The sequence below is a fragment of the Symphalangus syndactylus genome, chromosome 22 (assembly GCF_028878055.3).
Source record: "Symphalangus syndactylus isolate Jambi chromosome 22, NHGRI_mSymSyn1-v2.1_pri, whole genome shotgun sequence".
NCBI lineage: Eukaryota > Metazoa > Chordata > Mammalia > Primates > Hylobatidae > Symphalangus > Symphalangus syndactylus.
The window spans coordinates 46,402,200-46,425,329 of NC_072444.2; the positions used below are offsets into that span (position 1 = coordinate 46,402,200).

Genomic DNA, 23,130 nt, shown 5'->3' on the forward strand with positions numbered 1-23,130 from the left:
ATAAGACAATGAAAATTATGTTCAGAAAGTCACCCCTGTGATTTCAAAACAACTTAGGTAAACTGAAAAGTTATACAGAGTGAAATTCTCAAACACTTTTTATTCTTCCAATGATGTGGGTATCATTCATGTTATTTTTCTCATCTTCATTCTTAGAGATGAGGAAACTGAGGCTTAGAGATGGTGAGTACCTCATCTAAGGTCACATGGCTGTAGGAGTGGAGCAAGTGCTTGAACCAAAGCAACGGATGCAACATGTAAGTGAGCTCATCATCAGAGCTCTGCGGCCTTCTCTTTGGGAAGGTTCTGGTGAGGACTCAGGTGTGAAGAAAGTCCAGTATCTGGCCATGGATCCCCGAAAAGCAAGCTCAGAGATGCCATTATAGCACAACGCCTATGCAGACCCATTAACCTCATCTGTGTAGTCAGTATAATTTCATTTCCATATCTACCCCATAAGCCACCAAATATGTTTATAAAGAAAATACATGCATACATATTCTACGGTAATACACACAAACATACACTACAGTAAGAAATTGTTTTTCTTGCCATTCTTGACTTGTTGTGTATGACCCTAGGGAAGTTTCATGCCTTCTCTGCACAATCTATGCCACGGTAAGGAACGTATGTTCTGAGGAGAGTAGGTGTATGAAGATGTCAAAAAATATCGCCGACTACACATAACTATATTAGCACATTTCATAGGCTTGAGAGGCTGACACAAGCGTTTTTTTTTTTTTTTTTTGGTTTGTTTGTTTTACCAACCCCGACAAGCTCCTTACTGTGACAGTAATAAACTCTGACACGTGTTTTAACTCACTTTGTGTGGTGAATATACAGACATGGAGTGCCAGAGTGGAAAGGACACTCGGAGAACATTAAATATAAGCCTCTAGCATCAAAGAGGAGAAACTTGTAGCCCATAAAACATCAGTAACATCTCAAGGTTACAGAGAACCAATGGCAAAGCTGGGAGTGAGAGGGCAGCTCCCCCCAAGCCTAGCCCCTCACTCTGTGAAGTTGCTCTCCTCCCACCAGGGTCTGTGCGACAGGCTTGGCCAAGTGAACATGTGTTGTCACCTGTCCTTTGACATCATATGACTACTGGTGATATTTACTACTGAGAAGAGACCCTTTATTCATTTAACAACTATTCACTCAATTGTCCCTAGGCGCCAGGTATTATTCTAAGCATTTTGGGAATAAAGAATGAGACGAAGAAGGCCCCTCTTACAAGAAGCTTGCATTCTATTGACAGAGGCAGATAGTGAACAAATAAGCAGGAAGAAGGTATCCTATAGAAACAACTTCAATGCAGACTGTTCAGGAAGGATGAAGCAGTTAACAGTAATGGAGTGAATACTTTAGTTGTATGTAAAATCGGAGACAGCTAAGCATGGAGAGAGGAACAACGCTTCTGGGTAGACAGAAGAGTCAGTGTATCGTGTCTGAGAGGTGGGGCAAGCTGGCCAAGAAGCAACAAAAAGCAAAGTGGGGCCAAGTTCACTGTGTTAGTGGGAGGACAGGGGCTGGCAGAGGCCTGTGGCTGGCAGAGCTCTGCAGGCTACAGTTAGGAGTCTGGGTTTTGCTTCCAGGACAGAGGGAAAGGTTTGGAGCCATGGTTATTATATAATCTAATTTTGAAAAGATTATCACTCCGGCTGCAGGCTGAGATATCTGCTGTAGGGAAATGGGGCATGGGATGGTGGAAGACAGGAAGCAGGAATCTACTGCACTTGTCTAGTATGGTGAGGAGATGATGAGCGTGTGAATGGAGGTGGTAGATGCGGAATTAGAGAGAAGAGACTGGCAAATATACTGAATGGGAATGGAGATAGTGAGGAGGAAGGAATCCTGGGTTTTGGTCTTAAAAAACTCAGTAGATGAGGGTAGCATTTACTGAAATGAGAAAGATAAGCAGATGAGTGAATTTGGGTATTTGGCAGAAATGGAGAGGGGAACATAGACCTAACTCTATACTCTCAACAGTGCTGCCAGGAGTATGTAAATGCCATAGTTACAAATAAAGCAAAATTTAGAAAGTAGGTGTGCCCACAAGCTATGAAGAGGCAAGCTCCACAACTTAACTCTTTGAATGACCACACCATGAGATTGGGAGACCGTCTATCAGTACCTAAGGGAGCTAATGTTCTCCTTGCCCACTGGATAATGTGATAAAATACTGGCTAAAATAACAGCAGTGTCTGGATGGCCTACTCTGTGCCAGACATGGCATCTGTCTCATTAAATGTCACACATAAGAAAAGTGAGGCTCAGAAGGCCCATTTAACTTACTTGAGGTCTCACAACTAATAAAGGAAGAAAAAACATTGAAGACCCAATTTCATGATTCCAAAATCCATGTTCTTTGCATTCTGCTGCTGCTGTACCGTATCTTAATATTAGAACGTTGTATTCTTCTTCCTATACATGCATTCCTTTATCCTTGAGATAAAGGAAGTTGACATGGGCTTTCATAAAGTGATGGGAAAAATGCATATTTTATTTTATGTAGTGTCTGAGTGTTGATTCTTGGGCAATCAACTTTGATTATTTAAATAATTCATGGTCTGAACAGCAATTCAGTTGTGGTCAGATATATACCATCTGTTGACTTTACATAGGACAGTTTTTATTTTTCCTCAGATTCACATCCACATCTTTAGCTTGATTAAGGTATCCACCTTATTGGTAAAACCCACCCACTTCTAATTTTGACTTCACGTCCCCAGTGAAATACCAAGAGTAAATTACTAGGCCATTAGGAAAGGTGGCTTTGGCTTTCATGCACTGTAAATTGCACTGGCTTGATTCATGTGATGATCTCTTTATTTTTTGAGAGCTGTAGCAAATGCTTAAAAACACATTTTAGCTGTATCACTTTAAGGGTAACAAAAGTCCCTCACAGGAAAAAATGGAGGGCCAAACCCATTTCCAACATGAATTATAACTGACTTAGACACCAGAGTCTAAGGGCCTAGAAAGAGCTTGGTTTGACTCTCAACTCTGCCCTGTATTCATTGCATTTCTTAGGCTGGTTGACTATTCATGTAAAATTTTGAAGATGACATTGTCATTTAAAACATGTCTGTATACCAGTTCCATTAGAAGATAGAAGCAGATTTCCCTCCCCTGGAATGTGGGCTAGTCGCAGTGACTTTTTCTTTTTTTTTTTTTTTTGAGATAAAGTCTCATTCTGTCACCAAGGCATGCCCTTCCTTTCTTTCTTTCTTTCTTTCTTTCTTTCTTTCTTTCTTTCTTTCTTTCTTTCTTTCTTTCTTTCTTTCTTCTTTCTTTCTTTCCTTCTTTCTTTCTTTCTTTCTTTCTTTCTCTCTCTCTCTTTCTTTCTTTCCTTTTTTCTTTCTTTCTTTCTTTCTTTCTTTCTTTCTTTCTTTCTCTCTCTCTCTCTCTTTCTTTCTTTCCTTTTTTCTTTCTTTCTTTCTTTCCTTCTTTCTTTCTTTCTTTCCAGCTGAGGTCTCACCTGTTGCTGAGGCTGGAGTGCAGTAGCACAATTATAGCTCACTGCAGCCTAGAACTCCTGGGCTCAAGCAATCCTCCCACTTCAGCCTCTCGAGGAGATAGGACTACACCACACCTGGATAACTTTTTAAATATTTTTTGTAGGGTCAAGGTCTTGCTTTGTTGCCCAAGCTGATCTCCAGCTCCTGGTCTCAAGCCATCCTCCCACCTCGGCCTCTCAAACTCTGGGATTAAAGGTGTAAGCCATGGCACCCAGCCCACCTGGGTTTATTATATTCTTGTTGTACATCAAGTAGAAATAGCTTTTTGGTAAATATATATATAAAATCATTTGATGCAGAAATCCCATTACTGGGTATATAACCCAAAGGATTATAAATCATTCTACTATAAAGACACATGCACACGTATGTTTATTGCAGCACTATTTACAATAGCAAAGACTTGGGACCAACCTAAATGTCCATCAGTGATAGACTGGATAAAGAAAATGTGGCACATATACACCACGGAATACTATGCAGCCATAAAAAAGAATGACTTCATGTCCTTCACAGGGACATGGATGAAGCTGAAAACCAACATTCTCAGCAAAGTAACACAGGAACAGAAACCAAACACTGCATGTTCTCACTCATAAGTGGGAATTGAACAATGAGAACACATGGACACAGGGAGGGAAACATCACACACTGGGGCTCATTGGAGGGTTGGGGGAAAGGGGAGGGAGAGCATTAGGACAAATACCTAATGCATGCTGGACTTAAAACCTAGATGGCGGGTTGATAGGTGCAGCAAAACACCATGGCACATGTATACCTACGTTACAAACCTGCACGTTCTGCACATGTATCCCAGAACTTAAAGTATAATAATAATAATAATAATAATAATAATAAGAAGAAGAAGAAGAAGAAGAAGAAGAAGAAGAAGAAGAAAAAGATGATGATGATAGGGAGTATAATTTAAGAAATAAGTAAAAAAAAAAAGTCAAATACTACCCTGATATTTTGTCTTCCAGATGTCATAATATAAGTTTGTGGTTTTAATTCTGGTGTGGAAGAACTGTAGACACTGGGGATCAGTTCTACCCACTTATTTGTGTATGTTTAGGCGTGTGTCTGTGGAGGCAGGGGTGGTGGTTAGGAAAGAAGGAAGGAACAAAGAAAGAGATGAAGGAAAGAAGGAAAGAAGAAAGGAAAGATATATGGGAGCAGAGGTGGTGACACGGTGCAAAGATTGCAGCTCTCTGACACAGACCTCCAAGCTTTGTGAGCATGGTGAAAGTGGGCCGCAGCAAGAACACAGTGAGTGAAGTAGCCAAAGCAATCTCAGCTTAGTTAATTGGGTGAGAAAGAACAGAAGCACCACCATGAATCAGAGGGGATCCAAGGCGGTCACTGAGCCTTCCACACACACCCCAGAATTAGAATGTGAGGTAACAGAGTGATATAAGACATATTTCTTCCTTCAGGGAGCTCATAGCTTTTTCCAGTTCACCAGGCATAGGGGGTGACCTAAAGTGTCTATGTGCTTATCAAATTATTCATATGAAATTATTTCTACCTGGTTTAGCCTGACTTACATAAACTGACATTACCCTTTGGATTTGAAATAGAAAAAGAATCCTCTGCTTAAAATCTTCCAGTGACTTCCCTTTACTCTTAGAATAAAATTCACAGTCCCAGGTTTTGTAAAATCTGGGCTCTGGATACCACTTTCCATCATTTTCCTCCCACCCTTGCTGCTCCTCTAGCCACACTGGCCTTCTGGCTATTCCTCAGCCTGGAATCTTCCACCCCAAACAGGCGCCTGCTTCATCCTGTCCCTTCATTCAGGGTCCTGCTGTATAGCTCCTACACACCAGGAGGACTTTCCCACCACCCCATGTGAGATGCAGCTCCCCACATCCACTGACACTCTAGTCCTTTGTCCTTCTGGACCTTTCAGCGTCACTTTCATCATGCACTGATTCTGTGTGTGTGTGTTGTCGGGGTGGGGGGGCTGCGGGGTGATGTTTCTGTCTTCCCTACTACAAGTATGCAGGCAAGAACTCTATTTTTTCAGTGTCTTATTTTCACTCCCCAGTGCCTGGCACAAAACAGATACTCAAAAATGCCTAGTGTGTGAAAGAAAAATGTTAATTCTGCTAATTGATCTTGGGTGGTACAAGTATTGAGAAGAAAGCATTTTTAGTTTTGTGAACCCCAGAGTATGTTGATGTTCTGTTTCTTTTCTACCTGTAATTTGACTTTTCTACATCACAATTCCTTACTCAGCTTTCTAAACTAAATCATTAATTTTTCACATGTGAAGGGGAATATTGCAAATAAACAGAATTAATATGCGCAAGTGCATTTACAGAGCTGTTTGGACACATAAAGAGTACGTGATGAATGTATATACCATTATGGACAAATATGACATAGCATATACTATATAGTATATACATCGTATATTATATATATGTATATTTATCCATACTATATACTACATACTATATACTATCATATATATGTATATTTATCCATACTATATCCTATGTATTATATAATCTAGATTATTATGTATGGTATATATATAGTCAGTTAGCTGTATGCTCACTAAAGTATCAGTAATTAAAGAAAAAAATCAGAATTTCAAAATACTTTAAAAGAAATAGCATGCTGTCCCTTTAAATTCCATTGTAACATAACTAGGTAAAGCAATTGACTGCAGGTAGAAACCACTCCCAGCTGCATGAGTGAATTAATAGGAATGGCTTTTAACCATCATGTTACTGGTAGGTAAACAGAGGTTCTGTGGTGCTGTAGGGCTCTGGATTCTTAGGGCTCCTGAAGAACTTACACAATCCTCACGGCAATCTTGCTTGCATGACTGATTTGCTCCGCAAATGCTTTCTGTTCAGAAAAACCAAAGTAAATTCCAGCTCAGGCTGTCCTACAGCCATTAGATTTCGAAGTAATGGAGTCTGAATTTCCAGTGCTTTCACGTGTTTCAATATTGACTTCTTCCCTCTGCCTGCGAGAGCTCACAGCTTTACTGAAGAGGGTTTCCACAAATAGACTTCCATTACATGGAGTGGTGAGTTCAAGAGGATGCCTACACCAGATACTGACATCCCAGTGACTGAATCCAGTGGCGGGGGGCTTTCAAGGCACCATGGAGACTATTGCAAGAGAATTGTGGGATAGGCAGGCCTTGGAATGCCCATTCCCAGTGGAGATCTGGGCACTCAGTTTCCCCATGTAGTCACTTGCCTATGCCCCTCTCCATCTTGTCCTCCTTCCAGGGGAAAGTTATGGGTTATAGAGCTAATTAGCCATGTGATTAAAGAATCTTCCAGACTATGGCTTTGATATTTATTTTTTTGTCCTCCTGTTTCATTTCGTATGCTCATCACATGTCGCCTTCAGGACTCTAGCCTCAGGCAAAATGCCTATGAAGGTGCTGACAAGAGAGAAAAGGTCTGGGCTCAACCAAGGAAGCCTTTTTCTGTGGGGATAAGTGGCCGCCTCCTTCCCCGTGACAAGGTACTGTGAGTACTGGCAGGCTGTGGTGATTCTCCCACCCTGGGCTCTGCACTGGAAGCTGCACTGTAGCACCGGGCCTCTGGCCCTGCAGAAAGCTCAGAGTAGAAAGCAGCAAGCAGAGTGAGGGGAAAGACAAAGATCCATGAGAATCACAAAGACACTTTCCCTGGGATACGGATGTCCTGGTGAGACATTGGAGAGAGTTTCTAGTATAAACCTTCAGCTACAGAGATGGAGGATGCATTCCATTGGTTGGCACTTATCAGTAGTTCTGGGAAAAAATATCCAAGGAGACTGTCATAAAACGACAGTGTCATGGTTCAGTCACCAACTGAATGAAAAAGGCCCAGTGGTGACCCATGCATGACTTTATCCTGCCTGTCTCTTCCTTCTCCCTCTGCTGCTGCTAAATGAATGGAACCAGAGCCATCGCTGGAACTGAGAGCAGGCAGAAGGGGGCTCTGGGGATGCTGTGTAGGGATACACAGGCCTTCCCGTGAAGGGGTGTGTAAGCCATGGAAGCTACTGTGTCTAGGCCAGGATGACGCAAACCCTCTGATGCTGCCCAGGAATGTGCCCAGTTCTGGCAACTCTGACAACTCCATGGCCTTCACAGAGACAGTGCTGGGTGCACTTCTCTCTCCTTCCATTTTCCTACACAATAAGGCAATGTACACGAAATCAAGTTTTTTCTGACTCCTTCATTTCCTTGTAACTCTTGGCTCTTTGCCACTTTTGTGATGTATCAGAAATAGCACTTTTGCTCTGACTTCAGGAGATTTTGGTTGCAAGAGTTAGATCTGCCCCTCTCTGTGTGGCATTAAACAAGCATCTTATTCTTTCTGAGGTTCTGTTTCCTGAAATATCAGATGGGGACAAAGACTGTTATGGTGCAGATCTGTTGCCTGGGTTAGAGATAATTCCAGTAGCTCACCCCACACATATACTCAAACAAGAAATCTCAGTCATTATTGGCCATTTCAATATGTCTTTATTTTTCTTTCATTTTGCCTTCTTATACTGTATCCATTTATTAACTATTGGGCATAGTATATAGGAGAGCCTATGGCCACAAGGCATCCCCCACATTCTGTTATTGATTTAAATGCACCTGCAGCCACAATTAATAATTTTTCATAACGTCTACTCACCCTGGCTACTAGTTAGCAATAGCCAATAGGCTACGGAAATCAGGCTGCACACTTTTAAAAATTAACAACAAAACTATTTATAATCAACTTTGACTCCCCACCTTTGCACTTATCACATTGTCAAAGTTAAAGGAAGATAATAGTATCCCTCGCTGGGAAATGGGCACTCAGTCTCATAGTGTTGTTGGGAGTATAAATTGGTACAACCTTGATGCATTGCAGAATTCAATGTGGCAAGAGTCTTAAAAATATGCATACTCACTGCCCTGCAAATGGCACCTCAAGGAATTTGTCCTGAGGATATAATCAGTTATGTTCACAAAGATCTAAGTGCAAAACTGTTCTGCAGCATTATGTATAATAGCGAAAAAAATTGAAACAATCTACACGTCCAAATAGGAGATTTGTTCATTGGAGTACCTCCATATAATAAAATCCTCTATAGTTAATGAAAATGATGATATGAAGTTGTATTTATTGATATAGAAAGGTATTTGTTACATTTTCTGTGTGTGACAAGTACAGGTTGTAAAAGAGTATCACAGGGTCGGGAATCTCTTCCCAGCATAGACCACAGATTCATCTGATAAAGGAAAAACTTGCACAAAATTCTTCCAGAATCTTAGACAGGCAAGGAGGAGATGGCCTCTACCCTCCTCCACTTCTGTCCTTGGGCTTCCCCTTGGGAAGGGAGTGGAGTGGCTTAGTAATAATAAGGACCAGGAAAACATTCCTGTAGGTGTATGCCCTGGGTGCTGGCTGTTGAATCCATGTGGCTACAAATGTTGTATATTGTTTTTCCCATTCCTGCTATTCCAGAAGGTGAGCTTACATGCATGGGGGATGAGGTGGCTTCTGTCCTCGCAGTGAAAGTGTGAAGCTAGGTCACACCTCTATGGGACTGTCTGGGTAAATGAGTACTCTCTTGCCCCACAAGCAGTGTCTGGTCTGGAGGTGGAAGCCAAGAGGACAAAGTGGTTCATGCTACATTCTCCAAGCCAGCTCACGAGAAGAAAGTAGACACTGAGCGTACATACCCATTGTCCTCCTTTATTTCCCTCCTTTTGATTCAGAACACATGGGGAAAAGAGGATTAATGAAGACCCTCATGCACAAAAATATGGTGTGTCTTCCTTGTGCCTTTGAGCATATAAACACGGAAGGATGTCTGGAAGGATTCACATCTGAATGTTAAAGTTGCCATCTTCAGGGGATGAGATTATCTATATTGAGTTTTCTAATCAATTCTGTTACTACATAATTATTACAATTATTCTATTTACATTGTTAAAATAGAAATAAAATTTCCCTTTGTGCTTGTTTCCCATTATGGAACACATTTTGGATGTTCCCTGCTGCAATGGAAGCTATGAATAAGGACACCAGTATTTGTTGAATACCTATTATGTACCAGGCATAGCACAAGGAGTTCAGACTAAATTTTTTCTTCCATCCTCAGATCAACTGCATGGGTTCAGGATTTTCATGCAAACTTTTCAGGTGGTGAAATTGAAACTGCAGAAATTGAGCAACTTGCACAAGGTCACATAACTGGTAAATGACAGCATAAAGCCCTTACTCCCAATATGACTTGCTGCCAAACCCATGCCCTCCCATTCAAATAAGGTCAGCGACAGTGAGGCAGCTGAGTTAGGAAAAGAACACATTTGCAAAGACAATGGTGTAGCCAAATTGATATCACAGAGTGCATATGCTAAAGGAAGTCCCATAGTCAGAACGAACATACCCTGCCATTAGTCCTACAATTCTGCCAAACCCAAACCTTCAAAAACTAGAAACAACACAATGAAAAGTGGGAAGGGCATTTCTGGAGACAGGCAGCCTGAGAACAGTGCTGAGGTAGCATGTGCAGGCTTGACAGGCATGGAGAGGGAAATACACATAAATATAAACATTGACTCTGGCAGGGCAGCACCCTCTGAGAATGCTGGGTAAAGGGACACAAACCGGTACCTCTGATCTAATCAGCCCTGCAAGCCTGGCTGAATCTAAGGAGAGTACAATAATTGATTTTCACAATGCTGATCCTGAGTCATCAGAAAAGGTTACATTTTGTGTTCAGAATTCTCTGTTTAAGAAGGCATGGAAGCATGTAATCCATTTGAGAAAGATTTTCATTTCAAATAGTTAAAAATTCTTTGGAAAGATTTTTGGTGCTTAAAAGGATAAGTGACAGTTATCTGGAAAATTCACTTACGTGGAACAACGTCTTCCCTGAAGATCCTAGATCAAGGAGGCATTCTGTTGAATTTAGTAAGGTTTCTATGATTTCCCCTTTGTTAATATTTTATTCTCCATTTTTTCCCCAGCCTTTCAAACTTCTTAACTTCTAAGTGCTAGAATGTAAGTTTCTTGAGGCTAGAGATTATAACACCCTTTCTTAGATACTTCAGATCTTTTGTCCTTTTGTCTCCCATGAAACAAATGATGAACTGACATTCACAAGAAAATGACTGACTCCCAGGGAACATGTAAATTTTGATGAACCCTATCTTACATTTTACAGAAACTCTTCAGAGTCTTGGTAAGCAGTTCTAGAAGTTGTTTTTGTTGTTTTGTTTCCTTTTCTAAGCATGTTAACAACTAAATCATCCATTTACTATAAAAAATAACCATAGGAAAATAAATATATAAATATACAGTGTCAGTTTAATTTTTTTTCTAGAAGCACACTTTACTTATAAAAAGAGTCATTTCACCTAAAGCCCCCATTTCTCAGGCTCCGTTCATGCCATGAACCCACAGCCTTGCCCTGCCTGCCTTGCTGGCCTGCCTGCCTAACACTGCCCCCTTAGGCATCCAGGCATCCTCCACCCCAGACAAAACTCATCCCTCTTGGGTGGGTGTGCTGAGATCCTGGTGCCTTATCAAGCTCTATTCTCTCTCCCCAAACTAGCATTTCCCATGGCCACACTTTCTATGTCAAATTCAAACGCTCTCTTTGAGGCCCATTCCTCTTCCAATGTTCTTCATTCTCAAAAATGTTGCAGGGTGGGTGTTGGAATCATTTTCTTTATGATGAAGAGAAAACCTTGAGAGGTGATAGAACTCACTCTAGCTTCCATGGTGAATTTCAGAGCCAGGATTACTACATAACCAGACCCCTCCTGGTGTGTTTCTCTCCAGTGCACAGTGACTAACTGTAACTATAGCCCCCTTCTTGGCAAATTTTCCTTTGCCTAATACTCCAGGTGTGAGAGTCCCATCTATCCCACTGTGGTCATGCATGCAGAGGCCTTACCTGGCGTGTTGAGTAGGCGCGACCTCCTGCAGTGGTAGGCCACCTCCTGCTCACAGTGCTCAGAGCCATCGATCATGGCCTCCAGCTGTTCCATGCTGCCCCCGTAGTCCAAGGCCATGGTATAGGGCTTCTCAGGGTTGGCGCCCCGCACTCGGGTCAGCTCTGTATTGTTGTGCTGCACTGATGTCCAGATCTTGTCTTCTGCCCAGACAACAAAACACAAAGCAAGAGATGTCAGAAGGAATGTCAGAAATGGAGCATGTGAGCAGTGTGATGGGCCACTCGGCATGCAACATTAATCAACACCCTGGTACTGTATGGAGGGTATGACAGAGAAATTGTGTTCCCCATGGAGCTCCACCAGAGTTAGTATGGGGGTCAGTAATCTTAAGAGCTCAATTTGCGGAGCCCTTTTCCCACAGACTCTACACCAAGCATTTAATCCCATGATCTCAGTTAAAATTGACAATGCCTAAGTTGGAAGGGAGACAATGCCACTATGTCAAAAATGAGGAAAATGTGAATGAAAATTAGGCAGCTCACCCAATATCCCACAGTTAATAAGTGACTAAGCAAGGACTTGAGCCCAGGATGTCTGACTCCAAAGCTACTGACACACTTCCTCACAAGAGAAACACTAGCATGTTTTCAGAGAACCATTTTCTCAGAGAACAAGGTTGAGATTATGTGATCCACACTCTGCATGCAATGAAGTTAATTGTAGGGTTTTGTTTTGTTTAGTATTTATTCCCCATATTACTTCTCTTTGCCAAAAATATTTGGGAAGATTTACAATGAAAGAGCATAGAGATGAGGACCTTTAAATCATGATGGAAGGACATATTTTGCCTAATAGGCGAAAGAAAGTGAGGCAGTGAGAGAGGGGAGATATTTGGGTCTTAGAGCACGGGAGATCTGTATTTGAAGCCTGTATCTGCCAACAACAAGCTTGAATAAATCACTTCCTTTTATTAAAAAAAAAATTTATTATTAAAGAGACAGGGTCTCTCTCTGTTTCCCTGGCTAGAGTGCAGTAGTGTGATCATAACTCATTGTAGCTTCAAACTCCCCGGCTCAAGCAATTCTCCCAAGTTGCCTCCCGAGTAGCTGGGACCACAGGCATGAGCCAATGTGCCCAGCCCCCTTCTCTTTTCTGAAGCTTAGTTTCATAGTCAGTTAAGAAAACAACAACAATTGCAACAAAAACAAGAGAGCAATACCCTGGTAGCACTGGTAATATGGAAAAGCAACCACAAATACAAAATTGCAAGGTTCTATCTGGGATGTATCAGACACTCTGTAGTAATAACCTAGGCTAAAACATTTACTGCAATTGGACATGCAATTTAATTCTGAACATCCTCTCAAATACAGCAAAAGAGGAAATAGGAAGACTTGAAAAGCTTTTGTCATCTGAGAATCTTGCCCGCATAATTACATCATTACTCTTCATAAATTCTCAGAGCTGAAAAGGAACCTAGCATAGAAATCATGTGGTTTCTTCCCTCCCCATCCTCTTAGTCTTACAAATGGAGAAACTAAGGTCCAGAAAGCAAAGAAATGACCTGAGGCACATCCATGAGACAGTAATGATGCGCACATACACTGAAAGTCACCAAAACTAATTAGCACAGCTATGAAGCAGAAGCACAGCAGTTGGCATGACTGAGCTGAAAAGAGAAAAGAATAGGCCACTTGGGTGACCTTTGTTAATCCTTTCTCCCTCACTAGCTCTGTACACAACTTGGGACATGTCGTTCCATCTTTCCAGACCTCAGTTTCAACATATTAGAAGCAGGAGAAAAAGAGAGTATGATTTTAATTATCTCTAAAGGATTTTCCAATTCTATAAAAGAAAATACTTCTTGCAGCATGATATGGTTTGGATATTTGTCCCTGCCCAAATCTCAAGTTGAATTGTAATCCCCAGTGTTGGAGATGGGACCTAGAGGGAGGTGTTTGGGTCATGAGAGCGGATCCCTCATGGCTTGGTGCTGTCTTTGTGATGGTGACATCTGGTTGTTTAAAGTGCATGGCACCTTCCATTCACTCTCTCTCTTACTCCTGCTCTTGCCATCTGAACTGCCTGCTCCCACTTCACCTTCCACCGTGATTGTAAGCTCCCTGAGACCTCCCCAGAAGCTGATGATAGATGCCGTCACCATGCTTCCTGTACATCCTGCAAAACCATGAGCCAATTAATTAAACTCCTTTTCTTTCTAAATCACCCAGTTTCAGGTATTCCCATTTAGCAATGCAAAAATGGCCTAATACACAGCAAAAAATTAAATTGTGCTCAAACATTCTGACTCGTCTTAAGACTATTTCCTAAAACCAGCCCATTGATAACCCACATGTCCTCAGTGTTTCACTGAGGCAAGGTTATATTTTATTTTTTAGAGACTGGGGCTTGCTATGTTGCCCAGGCTGGAGGACAGTGGCACGATCGTGGCTCATTGCAGCCTTGGCCACCTGGGCTCAAGCGATCCTCCTGCCTCAGACTCCCAAGTAGCTGGAATCACAGGTATGTACCATCACACTCAGATAATTTTTAAAAGGTTTTTTAGAGTTGGGCTCTCATTATATTGCCCAGGCTAGTCTTGAACTCCTGGCCTCAAACAACTTGCCAAAGTGCAGGGATTATAGACACGAGCCACTGCTTCCAACCTAAGATTATATTTTCCATAAAGTCTAAACAAATTGATGTTATTTGCTTTTAACTTTAAAAACAAAAATAAGACAATTCATGTTGGTAAAGATAATAATATTATAAAAACAATTAAACCAAAACTTTTAAAATGTTATTCATACCAGTATAGACAAATGCTGATAAAATAACCAAAAATCTTATCCATCCATAATGAAATATTGTAGAGGGAGAAATTAAGATGGACAGTTTTGAAATGTTCATGATGCTTATACGAAGAAGATAAGGAAAACCCTGTCTTACCTATAATACTAAATGTTGTGTTACTGGTTTATACTAGCACATTTAGCATATATTATCTCCAGTACTCACAATAATCCACCACACACAGTGTGTGTGTGTGTGTGTGTTTATGTGTGTGTGATCATATGATATATATAACTGACATCACAATCCTTAGCTTCAAACACTGTATGAGGGACAGGAGAAATGATTGCTTGAAACCTACAGCCCCTGAGCTGGCTTTTATTTTGAATCTGCCCTGTGTCCTCTGATTACCGTTCTCCTGGGAGACAGCAGGATAAAGACTAAAACAAGGAAGTAAATACATAACATTTTTTCCACCCATGTCATATGTATCTGTCTCTTAGACTTGTCCCCAGTCTCAGTGCATCCAATCTGATTCCAAAATTGGTCTCCACATTTACTAATTCATATAGATTTATATTTCCTTCTAAGTAAACACAGATTTTCATATCCATATATCAATTAATCTGATTGTTTATACATTCATTTATTGATTTCCTTATTCATTGAATTACTTTACCAATATCATATTGCTTTTGGCAATGAAGAAAATAAAGTTGTATTAGAAAGTCAATCTTTCATCTTAAAGCCACTAATATTATTGCCATAATATTTTTCCTCTCTTCCTATCTTTTCTTCCTCAGCTGCATTGGTGGTTGTGTAGATTTAGCCTTGCATCCTGACTAAATATTGAAAGGTCAGGTGTTAATGCCACTGAAAGAAAGTCAGCTTTGGTGACAGATACACCTGAGGCCTGCTCTAGGCTAGGGAAGGGTGGTTTGAGCTGGAGAGTGAAAGTCATCTCTGAATGATTTTTTAACAAGCAAAATTCATTTTGACCATCCTTTAGATGGGTGAAGAGGTGGAGATTCTCTTTTAAGTGGACTCACACATGACTTCAGTGAAAATTGGACCCACAAAGCTAAATGTTCAAGATGGTTAAGTTAGTTGGACAGTGGAGGTTAGTGAACACAGTATGGGCTCTGGAGTCAGCAAATCTGGGTTTGTGTGCCGGCACAACACTAACTGTGGGAGCAACCTTGATGAAATTATTACTTCTTCAAAGCCCAGTTTTCTCATTGGTAATATTTGAAAAGCAGCAATGGTACCAATAATACCATGAAACAGGTTGGCTTTAGAAACAATCCTATTCAGATTGGAATCTATGTTCTGCTCCATGTCAGCAGTAAAGCTTTTGGCAAGTTTCATAACATTTCTGAGGTTTCCTCATTGGAAAATGGTCATATTTACACCAATCTTTGCATCCATAAAAGTATTATAATGATTTGGTACACATAGACCGTCTGGCACTCAAATGAGTAAAGACTCTAAACATTAGAAGTTTTCTACAACATTAGAGTGAGGGTTTGGACTTCATTCCTTAGAGGACTGCGATGGGGAGCATACTCTGCAAATGAGGTTAACAAGTGTGAGGTTAACAAGTTTTTTTCCACTATAGAATAGCCCTTTGTATCTCTGTCTTTATTTGTGTCCTTTGCATTTCCTGAAATTCCTTCAAGATAATTTGTTCTTTAGTACTCATGGACCCAGAAACCTGGAAAAACATTGCCCTCTGATACTACTTTTGCTACCCAGTTCATTTTTCTCTTTCATTACTTCTACTGCACACCACTACTCAATCCCACGATTAGAAACATAGCCTCTTCTCTTTCACTGCTCAAAGGCATACATGTATTGACTAACCCAGATCAATTCTTTTGCTTAGGAGAGGACTGCATCTGCAGATTTTTGAACAGGCAGGAACCTGTTAATCATTAGCTGGGAAAGGAAATAGGGCCACTTCACTAAGCATTCTAGTTCGCTGAAAGTAGTAGTCATCTAAGTGAAATTAGCTTTTTTAAAGTTGCATTCAGCACAGTGAGTTGGCATGAGTGTGAACGATCTCATGATCCAGATCCAGAGCAGCTATCATGCCTTCTTCATGTAGAAAGGAACTATGAGTTATGGGCCATCAAATACTGTGCCCCATGGCTTCCAAAGACAGACCGTGTATTGATATATAAACCAGTAAAGTATTTCCCAAGTTGCATCGTGATTTTGAGCTTTCAAGTTCATTTCTTCATAAAGCTATGAGATCTTTTAGGACATGAAATGCATAATTCATTCTTGTGTTTAAATATGTGCCCAGTTAGTGCTCTACTATCCACCAGAGTACACACACTGGAGGAAAATATGTTAACTTCTCCAAAAGCCTACCATCAGCTGGGGAGAAAGTTGTGTACACAAGAATGACAAATGTCTGAGGCTGTTATCAATATTCTGTAGACTACAGGTAAAGGAGGAGGGGCTTTCCAGAGATCTGTCTGGGGCAGAGTTGGTGGGTAGAGGTTATTAGAGAGCCCTGCGCAGTGAAGTCTGTGCACTCTTTTCCTTGAGAACTTCCAAGGTCAAGAGTGGTCTTTCATCCTCAGGCTACCAGAGCCTAAGCTAGCACTGAGCACCTGAGTTAGCACTTCTGGATGGCTTCGTCAAGTGAAGAAACTAATTAGTCCTTTGTATACTGTCAGGTTCTTAGTTTCAGCATTTCTGAAGCTGCTCTTTTAAGACTGTATTATGTAATGGTCCAAACTGAAAAGAAGTCTCAAGTTAAAAGATCAAAACACACACATACACACACACGCACACTCAACAATAACAAAAAGAGAAAGGAAAAAGAGGCTGTACAAAGAGCCAGAAGAGTAGTAATGGTGGAATATTCTGAAACATTTTGTATTCGCATCAGTGTGGTAAAATCTTCCCTGGTCATTACCCCAGAAAAGCTCCCAGACAGCCTTCACTAGTGGATCTCTATGTGACCTACCTGTTTCCTCTGGCTCTCATTTTGGAAGCTGTAAATGGTTTACATACAGAGCCACAATTTAATTTTCTTTCATATTTTTTTCTCTCGTCATATCAGATTGGTCTGATTATGATGATCATTATTATTAATAATAGTAATTACAGACGCTGTAAGCAATTCCATCTGTTACCATGGGGATCACAACTCGGAAGAAATAGCAAACAAAAGGAAAGTAAAAAAGGACACACAAGAAATAACTCTGATTAATAAGACCTCATTCTACACACATATCTGTCTCTTTGCGGAGCCAGAAAAAAACTGCAATTTTTATATCAACGTGCTTGGAAGGAAGGGAAGGCTACAGATTGTCAATACCCAGCTTAATTGAACTGAAATCACTGTGGGGAGCTGCTTCTCATCCTTTGAACAGTGTGCCAATTCACTTATACTCCTATTGTAATCGAGCAAGTCTATATTAAGGTCCCCAGGGTCACTTCTGCTGTAGTTATCTATGTTGACAAAGTGAATTTTCTATGCCAAGGGTAAAGACACTTTAAATAATCCTCAAAGTACTGTCTCTACCTCTCATTTTCCATCTAGTCATGGGCAGTCTTGTGATATCTCTTGTCATTTTGCATTGATAGTTATTTAATTTTTCATATGTTTCTCCCTTATCTCTCCATTTAAATCATAGGTAATGACTGCTGAGTAAATATAGGCTTGGAAAGGGCTTCATGGCTCATGGAGGCAAATGTGATGAGGGGAAGCTTGAGCTTTGCCATCATCAGGGCTGGCTTCCAATGTCAGCTCTGCCACCCACTGGATTCCTGGACATGCAAGACACTTATCACCTCCCCCAGCCTCAGTCTCCTCCTCTGTAAATGGCATAACTCATTGTGCAGTGTTGTCATAAACACTGAATAAAAAGCATAGGGTTGAACTGAGCATGGTGCTGGCTCTGAGTAGGTGCTCCTGCTTCCCTTTTTTTTTTTTGAGAAGGACTTTCGCTTTTGTTGCCCAATCTGGAGTGCAGTGGCGTAATCTCAGCTCACTGCAACCTCTGCCTCCCGGGTTCAAGCGATTCTCTTGCCTCAGCCTTCCAAGTAGCTGGGATTACAGTCATGCACCACCACGCCCAGCTAATTTTATATTTTTTAGTACAGACAGGGTTTCTCCAGGTTGGTTAGGCTGGTCTTGAACTTCCACCTCAGGTAATCCTCCTGCCTTGGCATCCCAAAGTGCTGGGATTACAGGCGTGAGCCACCACGCCCAGCCTGCTCCTCCTTCCTAATCCTTCGCCTGGTACCTGACTCCAAGTCAAAGTTGAACTGCTATGAGCCGTTCTGTTGAAGCGAATCCGGGAGGATGTGAAAAGATTATTTCATTATTAGAAACACTTCTGGGAACCTTTACTGAGGGGATACATTCCACCTTCCCCTCACCCGACCTTTAAAAGGAAGGGAGACAATTGGTGTAAAGTGATTTCCAATTCCTTTAAAAGGCTTCAGATATCCCCCAGGAGCTGTTTTCCCTCCCATGTGTACCAGCCCAGCTGTCTGTGCGAGAATCCATCCGTGCCTCACTAAAACCACGGCAGACGTGGCTGCTTTTAGTGTCTGGGTTTCAGCTGTTTGGGGGCGTGCGCATTACCGGTTCAGGGTGGCTGGTAGGGCTACCATGCGCTCTGCATTAATGCCATGCAGACACCGCAGCGTGGCGGGCTCCATCCATTACTGCCTTCCACCTGCCTGAGTGGGCCACACTTTACGACTTCCAGACAACATACTTGGCTGATTTATCTTCACACTTCACTTTAGCCTTTACTTTTTATGTATCTTTTCAGGGGGGTAATTTTTTTCTTTTTTTCTTGCTTTAAAGTAGGCATGATCAAAGAGACCTGGGAAATTTATTTTATGGTCTTGGGGGGTAGTGGTGTGGAACGGATTCTATGTGCACTGTATCATATTTGTTTATTTGTTATTCACTAGTTTATTATTATTATTATTTAATTTAGACACCTAGTGTATGCAGAGCACTATGTTAGGGACTGGAAAGGGGTCGGATGAGAGGTCCAAGTTTTGTTAACAGGCTAGACCCTGAGCTCAGGGAGTTCACAGCTGGTTCTAGGAAGGCAGACTGCCTTGTGCTGCATTCCTGTTGGGAAGAATATCTGCAGCAGCAAAGGGCGGACTGCAGGGGGAGGGGGTGGGAACAAGATACCATCCCCCCATACTCAGTGTATTGGCATTTTGGGCAAAGGAAAAGGAGAAAAGAAGCCTTAAGTCTAAGTCACCTGATGGAAAGAGGACTGTGAGTCTGTCGATAGTGTTTTGATTGCCATTAGAAGGCTTTATGAGGTCATTAGGAGTATCATGGTCATAGACTCTATTTTGGTGCATGCTGAGGATAAGACTGGGGACTCACACAAGTACATAATAAATGCACTGGAACACAAGTTTATAATAAACAGTTCTTGTGTTTGTTGTGCTGTAATAGTATAAGTATAATAGTACTTGTTGTCCCTCTATTTATAAGATCTAAAGTAGCCAGTATTGAACTCGGAGGACGTCATGAGCTAGTGAGCTGAATGCAAAGGGCTAGCCTTTGTCCTTTGAAGAGATATCCAAAGGCAGCATTTATATCTCCTTGTACCAGGTCAGAAAAGAAGAGACACCTTCTCTAAGGGTGAGAGCGTCTAGTTACTCTGCTCTCATGGAGCTTATATTCTGATTCTGGAGGGGATTGACAAAAATAAAACTCAGAGACAAGAGCAGAATTACTCATCTTTCTTCCAGCTGACGTCTCTACTCTGGAGCTCACCACAAGATGAATGAGATTGTGTGATGCTGGTGTCCTCTCCAATGGGTGGTCTTTTCCGGTCCTGCCAGCATCCCGTGCTTGTCACATTTACATGGTATTACAACAACCTGTTTCCTCAGCATCCCATGCTAAACTGCAAGTACTACATATGAAAACCTGTCTCAGAAATCTCTGTGTCCCTAACATCTGGCCTAAAGTAGGTATTCACTTACTACTAAACGCTTAAAGGACTACCAGAATTTTTATCCACTTCAGTGACAGCTTTTGAAATCAGCATGAAAGTGACACATGGTGGGAAAAGATGTTTAGATACATACTTGAAATTCTGCTGTTCAGCCGAGGTTATATATTGCAAATAGCAGAATATTGGAAAAAAATTAAATACACATCCATAGGCGTCTGATCGAATAAAGCATTGTTAACTGACACAGTAAAGTATAATGCAGCCATAATAAATAATACATAAGATCTCTGTAAACTGATCTAGAATGATTTCCACTGTATATTGTAAAGTGACAAAATCAAGGTATTGATGCACAAAAGAGTATGATACATTTCGTGAAGGCATAAAAGAGAAAAATGAATGCACACAGAAAGGACAAACTGATATAAATAGTTATCTTAAAAAGATGGGTAAGAACAAGATGAAGGCAATACGAATGAGTGCAAAATGTCTCTAATCAGCCAGTGTGTGCATATTTGTCTGCATTTGACTTTTGTAACATGAAAATGCTTTACACTGTTAAAATCAAAAGGATAAAGAAAAGGCAAGTCCTGAAGTTGAATATTAATCAGAAACTAAAAAGCCTAGCTGTACATTAAATTGATAAAATAACTATAAAAAAGAAACAAGTTAATTTAAGCAACTTTCAAATAGTATTCTGTCTTACTATACACCCTTGGCAGAATAAATTCTAAGGATAAAAATTAAAATTCAAGGAAATCTTTAAGTTTACATTGTTATTGATATGATATTGCTGAAGTAATTCTGAAATGATTGTTTGCATACTGTAGAATGGAGCAAATGGGTAAATATACTGACATTGCTGAAACAACAACTCACTGTGACAGAAGATACATATATATGTATTTTATATATATATGTATCATATATATGTATTATATATGTATCTCATATATATCATATATATGTATTATATGTGTATCTCATATATATCATATATATGTATTATATGTGCATCTCATATATATCATATATATGTATTATATGTGTATCTCATATATATCATATATATATATATATAGAAGACAGAATGATGAGAAAAGAATCTAATGGAACTAGGTTTGTTTTGTAAATAACCTTATGAACTCATAAACACACACACACATGCACGCGCACACACACACAATTTTAGTTCTGTCCACCGAAAGGGCCCAGAAACAATGAGCAAACAAAACACCTAGATCTTGGTTTCCAAATACCATTTGCTACAAAAAAGAGGTAGGCTTCTTTAGGAAAAGAGCTGAGTCTGGGTCTAGGGTAGGGAAAGTTCTAGTTGACAATGAGAACATCTTTCCATGCAAGAACACAAGAAAATGCTCCAATATTAATAGACACATGTAAAAAAGAAACCGGAGCAGAATTAAAGGGACCATGAATTATAGTCCATAATGACACAAGGGGAGATGGAGTCAGGGAAAGGGGAAAAAAAAAAATCTCTCCTGTAGGTAAGACTGCAGAATAGCAGCAATAAATGTGAAAGGAAATTGTAGAATTAGAAAAGCAACACGTCACAGATTCCAGTGTAATAACTTAAAAGAGTCAGGATCCTTACCGTATTGGGAGGAAATGTTGGGGAACAGGGTATTCACATAGCGTGCTTACATAATACTACAGATAACTCACTCACTGGTTGTAAATTGACATCACAATGCAATGATCTGGCAGAGCTGTGTTAGCCAAATGATAGCGAGAAGCATCCCCAGTATCGGGACAAACTGATGTTATGTGTGTGCTCATGGGCTGCACTAAAGAGGCAAGCATTGCTCATGAGACTTTCTGGCCAAAATGTTCTACACTGATTAAATAATCAGAAATATCCAAAGTATGGAACATTTTATTTAACAACTGTCTTTTAATCTCCAGAAAATATCAATGTCATGAAAACCAACCAACCAACAACAATGACAAAAGCAAAAAGAATGGGTCAGGGAGTTGTGCCTTCCAGATTAAAGGAGGCTGAAGGGTCGTGGCAATCAAATCCAAATTGTAGACACTGCTTGAATTCTGAATAAAAATATGAAAATAGACACTGCTATAAAACACATTGTAGGACTTTGGTGTCTTGGTGCATGGACTATATATTGGATAATTAATTTAATTAATGCTTATTTTCTTATGAATGGTTTCTTATGTCTGGTTACATAGAAGAATATATTTGTTCTTAGAAGATAAAACCTAAAGTCTTTAGATTTAAATTATCACTGTGTCTACAACTTACTTTCAAATGGTTCTGTAAAAAATTTTTAAAGATGTCTGAGAAAATGAGGAGAGGCAAAAAAGAGAAAGAGATGAGGAGGGCACAAATTTGCACATGTGGCAGAATCGTAAACGTGAAGGGTATCTGGCTACTCATTATTTTTTCAACTTTTCTGTAGGTATGGACATTTAGGAATAAAACTCTGGGAAAACAAGATAGTTTGCCAGAAATTTTCACATGTATCAAGTGCTGAAAAGTATTCTAAGCTCCAAAAAATTCACATGCACATGCTTTTGTAACAGCACCAACACACACACACGCAGATACACACACACACATGCAGACACACACGCAGACACACACACACAGAGAGAAAGTTAAGGAGTAATTGGCAAAATAATGATCAGAAAGCTATTATTAAATTTAAACTAAATTACAATCATTATTAAATCTAACCATTTACATTATGGTAGATCATTCATGTTCAAGTATAAGTAGTTATTCACTCTGTTGAATTAATTTTCATGAGTGCTTTCATTGTGTCAGGTGTTATGCACACAAAAAATGTTATTAGTCATTATTTTTATCACCATGTCCCCAGAAACACCAAGAAACCAGAGTCTATATTTCTGGGGACAGAATAATGAAAATAATAACTAATAGTGTCTACCACACATTAGATACATA

At 40.3% G+C, this 23,130-nt stretch overlaps 1 protein-coding gene across 5 annotated transcripts in view; it reads right to left on the bottom strand.

Moving 5' to 3' along the window:
• CNTNAP5 (contactin associated protein family member 5) overlaps positions 1 to 23,130 on the bottom strand; it is an 884,209-nt gene that overhangs the window by 263,489 nt on the left and 597,590 nt on the right. For all 5 annotated transcript variants that reach the window (XM_055262660.1, XM_055262659.1, XM_055262661.1 and 2 more), the window contains exon 13: positions 11,430 to 11,630. In XM_055262660.1, the coding sequence (XP_055118635.1) occupies positions 11,430 to 11,630 (201 nt within the window). The remainder of the gene's footprint in view (positions 1 to 11,429; positions 11,631 to 23,130) is intronic.